This window comes from Notolabrus celidotus, chromosome 7 (genome assembly GCF_009762535.1).
Source record: "Notolabrus celidotus isolate fNotCel1 chromosome 7, fNotCel1.pri, whole genome shotgun sequence".
NCBI classification, from domain to species: Eukaryota; Metazoa; Chordata; class Actinopteri; order Labriformes; family Labridae; genus Notolabrus; species Notolabrus celidotus.
The window spans coordinates 30,215,977-30,225,134 of NC_048278.1; the positions used below are offsets into that span (position 1 = coordinate 30,215,977).

General features: G+C 40.6%; 1 protein-coding gene across 1 annotated transcript; it reads left to right on the forward strand.

The window, feature by feature from the left end:
- The first annotated feature begins 5,121 nt into the window (after positions 1-5,121).
- On the forward strand, positions 5,122-8,181 carry LOC117816111 (fibroblast growth factor-binding protein 1-like). Its single transcript, XM_034688230.1, has 2 exons — positions 5,122-5,756; positions 6,018-8,181. Exon 2 carries the CDS (start codon positions 6,041-6,043, stop codon positions 6,722-6,724), a length of 684 nt encoding a protein of 227 aa, XP_034544121.1. The 5' UTR covers positions 5,122-5,756; positions 6,018-6,040; the 3' UTR covers positions 6,725-8,181.
- Positions 8,182-9,158: the final 977 nt, after the last annotated feature.

A 9,158-nucleotide genomic window follows, 5' to 3' on the forward strand; every position in this document is an offset into this window, starting at 1 on the left:
CTTGTCTTCTCCTGTGTTGCTCTGTTGCCTCTGTTCAGCTAATGCAACTAGCACTGGTTTCTTCACACTCTTTCATTCAAAGGCGTCCTTGTTTTGTCCCATCGCCATCGCCGGCTGTAACAACATGTCGGCTGAGGAAGTAGTTAAGGTGCAGACACAGAGTGAAGCCAGACTGCAGTAAAGATAATACATCTCAGTCACAGGAGCCGTCTGAGCAGAGCTAAACACCTCTTTGTAAGAGCTGATGAATTGAGTCTTAAGTGCTGCCGTGCAGGAACAGAGGAGGTCTGTGTGAGCGGGCGGAAACCAATGTGGCTGCAGAAATGGTGAAGCCACATGCACACATATGGTGCAGGATGCTGCAAATCACCACTAGTCTGTGGGTACTGTGATTACCCAAACATAAACAAACAGTGAATCAGTCATTACAAAGCCATCCTGTGCAGCCAAATAATTAAACTTCACTTTTCTTTAGAATGCAAGATGCAAATTATAGCGCAAGACGAATTTGGGTGAAATGTTTAGTAAATTATGTCTAAGACGCAGAGATCATTTTAACTTGACAGAATGCTAAAGTCGCCTGCAGTCTTGGTACTGCAGATTTAACCCTGTTTATCATTTAATAAAGCTTACAGGGAATATTAAAACAAGATTTTTAGAGACAAATTTGATAAGCTATCTTTTCATCAAGCTTACTTCTTACACCAAAATACTTGAATCTATGTCAGCAATAAGACATATTTGTTAAAGCTTGACATCATATCCCTGACACATTTACAAGCACATGCTCATTATGCTTGACAATACAACACTAATAAAAAAAAGTTTGAAATAAAAGATGTCTTTGTTCAACAGAAAAGATAAAAGGCAAAGAGTAAGAAGAAGGATTTTGAGCACATAAGATGTGTTCTTATATCATGACATTATGGGCAGCAAATCAACAGAAAACAAACTGCATTCATTATAACATGAAGTTTATCTTTTAGTACTTGTGGAGAATATAAACTCTCAAGTCACCGCATTAAAGCTCCTGCGATGAGATTTTAGCTGGTAATGAAACAAACTTAAATTGGTACTGATGCCTCTTTATAAGCTACAAGAGAAAACAAGACCATTAGAATAAAGACTTTCTATTTCTGTATTCTTATTTTTAATGTCTGAAACCATTGACTGGGGTCAGATGCCAGTCAAAGTCCTTGTTTATCTTATTCGGTAGATGGTATGTACTGTAGTGTGTTCTGACATAAAATCCCATCCTGTTTCTTCCTAACTGCCCATTGTATCACTCACTGTGAATATTTGATGTAAAAAAACATTTCATCAAGCATCCACTTGAGGCTGGCTTTGGAAGTACCGGAAACCACATACACACCAGTTCATAAAAGCCGATCTTTACACCAGAAATAAACATGTTTACAGCCTGATACAAAAGACGAGTGTAGTCTGAATAGCTCATTTCTCGATGGGCACACACTGTATGGGGGGTGAATTTTTTTCTAACGCAGCAATTTTTAAGATATTGAGATTACGAGTCTTCCAATGAGAGGCACAGCTAACTTGATTGACGGGCGGGAACACTGTAGCTGTTGGCTAGGAGGCTCAAAGTCTGCCTCTTTACATCACAATCACTCGGCAGCAGCAATATGTGCGCCGCCGTTTGGCTTCAAAACAGCGCTTCAGAAACAGATGGGTGACGTCAAGGATATTACATCCATATTTTATACAGTCTATGTAAATAAAAACTCACAAAAAAGTCTGCTTCTTTAGCATGCTGTCAGTTGTGTGGTCTGGCAACTACCTCTTGCAGCTGTTACTTGTATTAAAATTACAATTTAGAAACTGTGAATCTGGTTGCTGATGGTCTTGATTTCTTTTATAGACCAAAGAGATGCATGTCTTCTAATTTCAGTACGTTTCATAAGCAGGGGAAAATTCCTTACAGTTGCTTTAACTGTATCTGAGTTAACCAATGGTGCTTAACAAGAACATCTCTTAGTTCAGATTTAGAGGTATTCATTTTTCAATCTGCAGTGTTTTTTTAAACTGGACATATTATATTGAGAGCTTTTCCCAATATGCCTTATATAGAAAGACTAAAGCAGTACAATATTAGAAGGATCTTTTATATAACACAACACCATCATGGCTGACAACATCAGCAATAAAACTGAGGGATTGTGAGTGTGTGTATGGGATACTAGTACGTAACACACTGTTATTTCAGTAACAATGAGTCAGTATTTTTACCTGTCTGAGGTACACTTACCTCCATTAGTCAGTTTCATCCAGCTGAGTAATTTCCACCACCAGATGGTGCTGTTCTGATCTGTTAATCATATTCACACTTGCAATACACACGAACACACACATAGCCACAAAAGCTCCTACTGTTTAATTACAGTAAATACACTACTACTATTTACAGTCACAGTGACTCATAGATGAACTATGAGAACTTTGCAGCAGATTACTGGGCACCTGCTCATATGAGACTTATGGTAAATGGTTTCTTCCTTTCGCCCCATGATGTCTTTGATCCTCCTGGGCTGTAGCTGCATCATTATAGGATGAAATATGATGACAGGGTGTGGTGAATCCATGTACTTACCCACAAGTTGAATCTGCGGTGTGCTGTAAATGATACACGGCTCAAATCCAAAGCATCAAAAACACAATGTACAGAATATAAGACCTTTGGTTTTAATCATCCTTACTCTCATAGGTGGGTCCATTATTGATCAGCAAGAACACATTTTAAAAATCAAGTGTAATTACGGTCTCTGATGTCTAACAGAGACTAGCTACATTTCAAATAATGAATATATAGCTGATATAAGGTTTCTGTGTATTGGCCTGTTTTAAGCTTTGTGGTGAGGAGAATTCCTTTGGACTCTGCACTTTTTGTATATTTTTTGTAATACCATGCTATTTCTATCAACTTAAAAATACTTTGGTCTATGTTGGGCTGCTTTTGGTTATTTTTTACCCATCATATGGACCATAGTCCTCCGGTTTTGACAACATGTACTAATTTATCTTTGGACAAAACCGCTGCATGACTCATCTTTTCAAAAAAGAATGGTTTGAAAACTCTCTATGAGAAGTACATTGAGGGACTGAGGTCAGATGATTTCTCTGTTAGATATCAGAGACCGTAATTACACTTGATTTTTAAAATGTGTTCTTGCTGATCAATAATGGACACACCTACGAGAGTATGGATCATTTCAATCCCATCTTTCAATCCCATCTTTCAATCTGCTGCACAAGTGCACACAAGTCCATGCATATATATTAGATCTCTACATATAACAATGTTGTTTTCTTACCTAGCCAATGAGACACAAGTTAATGCTTGTTTGGTAACCGATTGACCAAATTACTGGGGTGTGATTGTACAGGGATTTCTAAAGAATGAGAAGTCAGATTAACAGCTGAGGTTTTACAGACGAGAGAACACCATGCATGTGAAGGAAGTAAAGTTGAAAATAAATCTAATCAAAGAGACAGATTCATTGGCATCCTTAACAGTCCTCTGTAAAAGAAACTGTCAGTGACTGTTGAAATAAACTGAGATTGCTAAATGAGATGAATACTTCCTTTAACTTCTCTTGTGAGTTGAGTCAATAAAAGAGCTCATTTAGCAAATGTCAAGATATCAAAAGGGTTTTAAGGGGAGAGAGGGGGGTTTATGAGGAAAAAGGGGGCTGACATGAGGTTAATGTGTTACCTTTGGATAGATAACAGTACTTCAAACAGAGCAAAGGTGGTCAGATTTAACAATGTGGTCAATGTTAGCACCCAGACAAATATCAGAGACACTGCAATCTTTAAAAATCATCAAAATGTTTCGCTGGAAGAGACAGGGCTTTACACAAAACACTCCCCAAGAAAAAGTAATGTTCAAATGGTACAGGTAATGATTAACTTTTAGAAACTGCGACACCTGTCCTTGTAACGTTTCCTGCAATGTTCCTTTAATGTCCTGTTCAGCTGTTTGATTAACTGTCCAATGTGTCAGTGATGTGGCCCTCGATTTGGGTTCATCTTCTATTTGTTAATCCTTTGTTATGCTTGGAGACCAGACAGGACTGGGAACAGAATTTTCATCTTCTTGTTATCATTGCTGTTGCTGGCAGGATTTTTGCTCCACACTGGCATAATCACTGCATCATCAGACGTATACTTTTTGCCCCAGGTAAATTTTATTCTCTCTTTAGCTGACTTCTTTTTTCTTAAATGTCCTTTTCTACCATATCTTTACATGATTCTACCTTTTCTGTGTTTGTCTCATTTCATTATCTCTTGCTTGACCTCTGACATGACACAGACTTGTCCACTCAAAGAGGTGAGAAAGAGGAAGATACCAAAGGTCAGCGTCCCTACACCTGCCTCACATTAGGCAATGTTGGGGCACTTTAACTCCTAATCCAATGAGCCATTTATCAAGTGGGTTGCAGGCAGTATTCCCCACTCCTCCAATAGTTACCTCAAGCTCCAACAGCTGGCTGGCTCATCTTGCATTTGCTAGAACAAGCAGGTTGCTAGTCGTTGTTTAGAGAGGCCATACTCTTCTCTTTAGAGGGATTCTCCAGGGGTCTAATCTGGGCCCCTTTCCATTTACTGTGTTCCCGATAACTGATAAATACCAATTTTTTTCACAAGACTGTTTCATTTAGTCTATTATGTTATTGGCTGGTACTTGCTGACACATTGGCGGGATACCGAAGCTTTTTTTATTGTATAAAATTATTTTGGTGTGGAGGGGGGGGTCCAGGTTCAGTTTTACAGGGGCACTGGCCCCTGTTGCCCCCCCAGAACCGCCACTGGTTCTGTGGTGCATTTAGGGGTAATGAGTCTCGCACTGCTCCTGTGTTTCACCAGCACATTGTAGGGAGGGTGGTGGATGTTGTCCATGATGGCGTACATGCAACCAAAGCCCATGTATTTCTCTTTGTACAGCCCACTCCTGCATTCTAACATGTTTTTAGGTGAAGTGATTATACATGCAAACAGGAGATACATCTTATACATCACTTCTTGTATTTTATTAAACTGAATTTGTATGGTTGGTCTTCAACTTTTTAACTCTTTTTAAGTGTTGAGTAAAATATGCTCTCACTATCATAGTCACGATGGGTGCGTATCTTTTATTAGCTTATAGCACTGTTGTCCCCATAGACTGTATTGTTGTCACACGTCTTTATGTCCTCTGTTTTGGCAACACAAGTCCATGCACATGCCGGATATGAGTTACAGAGACGATCTCCTCGTGACTGAGAGCAGCAGCGGATTGGTGGAAAGTCTGAGTCGAGCCTCCAGAACAGTGCGCGTGTTGCGTGCGTGTTGGTGTGTGTGTGAGGTGGAGTTGTAATGTGGTGCAGGAGCTTGTTAAAGTTATTTAAACCCACACTGTGCTGGCACGCAGATCCGTCGTCAGGTTTGGTTTAGAGTCTCTTTGATCTTCCGGGTAACTGTCTGGTGAAGGCGGGAGTTCATGTTGGACATGTCAGGTCATGCCAGAACAAAACACATTCCGATCTGCCCAAAGAAACCACTGCCAGGATTTTTTCTCAATGGGGATGTGTAGCTCTACGTAAGTGTGTGTGTGTGTGTGTGTGTGTGTAATGTTGGGCGGGAATGGTGGGCGTGCCGCAGCATCTTTGTATGAAAGCCATGTGCGACACCAAGGAGAGTCACAGGAGGCAACTTTACGCACAGAGGCAACTTTACGCACAGACACACTTGTCATTTTGGTAAGTTAGACTCTGTTTATGACTTTCTGATGTGGGCTGTATGTATGTACAAATCAATAAAACATTTTTTATTTACTTCAGGATCAGGAAGTTACATTATTATGGGCTTTATCGAGTTACTAAGCATACACACTTTTTTTTGTCCAGTTGAGAGTTTATTTTAAAACTTGTGTTTTTATTTTTCTGAATATTTAGGCCTCAATTTGAGAAAAATATTTCCATCACCGAGGCTTATATTCTTTTAAACCATCCTCTGTTCAGGTGATAAACTGCTATAAGAAGACATGCAGCTGCTGAGGACCTTCGCTCCCTGGTTGCTGTTGGCCTTCCTCGGGCAGCAGGTCTCTCTGTCCTCTGGTGCTCGCAACAAGAACCGAGGAGCGGACAGAACCGCAACCCCAGCCCCGGGAAGACCGCAGAGAAGCGGGTCTAAGTCGGCAGCAACCGGCAAGGGCAAGTTCCCCATCACTGCCCGAAATATGCAGTGCACGTGGGGGGCTAAGGATGTTGGGGACACGGTTAGACTGTCGGTCAAATGCGCGAACTCGCAGGCGCGCATCAGTGGCGGGGTGACCGATCTGGAGTGTGAATATGAAGGCAAACCTCAGCGCTGCCCTGGCTACCAGTCCGACCCCAAGGGCTTTTGGAAACAAGTGGGACGCGCGTTCAAAAGGCTGCAAGCCAAAGCGTGCCGTGACGACCGCGTACTGGTGAGGGCTGGCATGTGTAAGCGCGCCCCCCGGGATGCGCACTTCAAGCTGGATATCAACAGCTCCATGGTCTCCGCGCAGTCAGGAGGGCTTACTGATGGTGTCCTCCCCCCAGCCCGTACCACCAGTTCCCCTACTGCCGGACCAAAAGCCTGCACTGGGCGCGAGCAGCAGAAGAAAAAGGCGCAGGAGAACTGCGGCAGGTGGGCCAGTTTGTGCACATTCTTTTTCTCCATGCTGCAAAGTGACGACTGCTGAAGCTTCAGACTCAAGCAGGGGTTGTGGACATGATCAGACCGATATAGGATTTATTTCAGGACTTTTATTTTCGTATAAGTGGTGACACAGCTGCAGCTGTCGACAGATCTGTCATTTTAAAGCAGTAATGGACAGATGTTCTCCCCTCAGTCAGTGGCGGAGCCAGGGGGTGACCAGGGGTGGCCATGGACACCTCTGAAAACTGATTGGCCACCCCAGTGGCCACCCTGAAATTCTTAAACATGATTGGCCATTTGCCATTTCAGAGGCATTACTTATATTAAAATCAGTTATTGTGTTGTTGTGTTTCAACAAGCTGCAGAAACAGTAGTTTCTTTGCATTTGAATATTATTTTTGTTGATGCTTTGATTTTGGACAATCATCTTCATTTTGAGTCCTTAAAGAGTTCAGTTCAGCACATTTAAATGTTGACACTGTCGAGTTACATTTTTAATCTTAACATTAGAAATCTACACATTTGTAACATTTGTTAAGTTATTCTATGAAAAGAAGTTAAAGTAGATGTGATTATTGGAGGTAACCCTACTAGGTTTGGGATAAGCCCCTAATGTTTTCCACGCCTGGCCACCCCTTAACAGGCAGCGCCCCAGTTTGGCCACCCAGGTCAAAACTGTCTGGCTCCGCCACTGCCCTCAGTGCACTTATTCATGAAGTGAACGGACTGATGTTCAGTTTTCACGCTCATCAACATGATATGTAATAGAACTCATGCAGATGCTCGATCAGGTACTTTCCTGGTGTTTTTAACCAGTCTGAACAGAAAACACTGTTATTATATTCATTACATGCAGTGATGCATCAGCAGCAGTCAAAGTAACTCTAAAGTACTGTGTTTGTACATTTTTTTGGCACTTGTATGTAACTAGAGAATTTCAACATAATGTATTTTTGCCATTTAAACAGCACTTGTTACTTTTCAGATGTTCCTCAAAATCATGTTGTGAGATTATAAAGTATGATTAATGAAACATAGAATAGTCAAAGTACATAAAGTGGAAAACTAAAATACTTTTCACAGATCAATTCTTTTTTGTAAGAATAACCTAATAATTTATTATAATGGCACAACACTTGAAGCCATCACTTGACATATTGAGAACTTTTGTTACTGGACGTATATTTTGCTTCGGTGCTTTTCCTTCAGTCATTCAGGTGTGTGTTTGCAAAATGCTCTGAAAGTTTTGCATCTTCAGGATCAAGTCTGGATTGTAGACGCTGAACTAAAGTTTAAGTTGGACCTGTTTCTACTTTGAACATCATTTTTATAGTGTGTGTTTTTTTCTACTGAAACAACCTGGATACTTTTTTGCACCACTGTTCACGACACAGAACTCAAGATTCATTGTGATCTCTGCTACCTCTGGTCAACTTTATCCATCACCCATGTAAAACACCACTGTATTAATGCACCTCAAATAAATATTTTCTATTTACACAATGTGTCCTGTATCTTTAAGGAATGTTAGTTTTGATGAAGTCAAAGCAAAGTGATGTATGAACAGTGAATGCTAGACTGTCACATTTAAGTCCTTAACATAGATTTGATGTAAAACAACATGTTTCCACCCAGTATGAATCCACTCTGTCATAATAGTTTCAGTGCTGATATCAGCTTCACTCTGTCTGCTTTGACGATATCAAACATCATGTGCACTTTATCTTTCTTGTTTGCGTGAAGCGCCTTGGTTTCCCTTCATTGCCTTGCAGCAATCCATGTTATAATTGACCTCGTTAGAATTGTTTCTTTATCAGATGTAGTTGTGATAACATCTTCATTTTAACTGGGGGGTTCACAGTGTAACCAGACTGAGACAGTTATGCTTTTAAGATACGATAAGAAAGAATAATTTACTCTGTACTTAAAGATTGATGGCTAGATAGTTAGGGGAGGAAAAAAGGTCTCAGAGTGTTTGGATACATTGCGTCAGAGGCTGTACTTAAATTATATAAAATGTTTGGGTTACAACAGGCTGCTAGCAGCTTTCTTTGTATTTCAGTGTAACATATTTTCCTTTTCTTAGCTTTAAATTGTGACTGAATAATAATCTTTTATTAATTGTTTTTAAGTGTTTAAATGGTCTGGCACAGTCTTATTTATCAGACCTTGTACAGCCTCACAGTACTTCCAGAGCACTTAGGTCATCAAACCAGCTGCTCCTGGCAGTACCTCGGTCCAGACTCTCTACTCATGGGGACAGAGCCTTCTCAGTGGCGGCCCCAAAGTTGTGGAACAGCCTACCTTTCCAGGTTACAGCGGCACAGTCTGTTAAGCACTTTAAAACACTGCTGAAAACCTATCTTTTCTCCTTGGCGTTCAGTCCCAGCTAAACTAGAATCCTTGGCTTTTTACTTCTTTACTCTTTTATTTCCTAAATTGAGCTCTTACTATTCTTGTTTTTATTTATTGTTATA

Coding starts and splice junctions, on each gene's coding strand:
- LOC117816111 (XM_034688230.1), top strand. CDS start 6,041: ATGCAGCTGCTGAGGACCTTCGCTCCCTGGTTGCTGTTGGCCTTCCTC.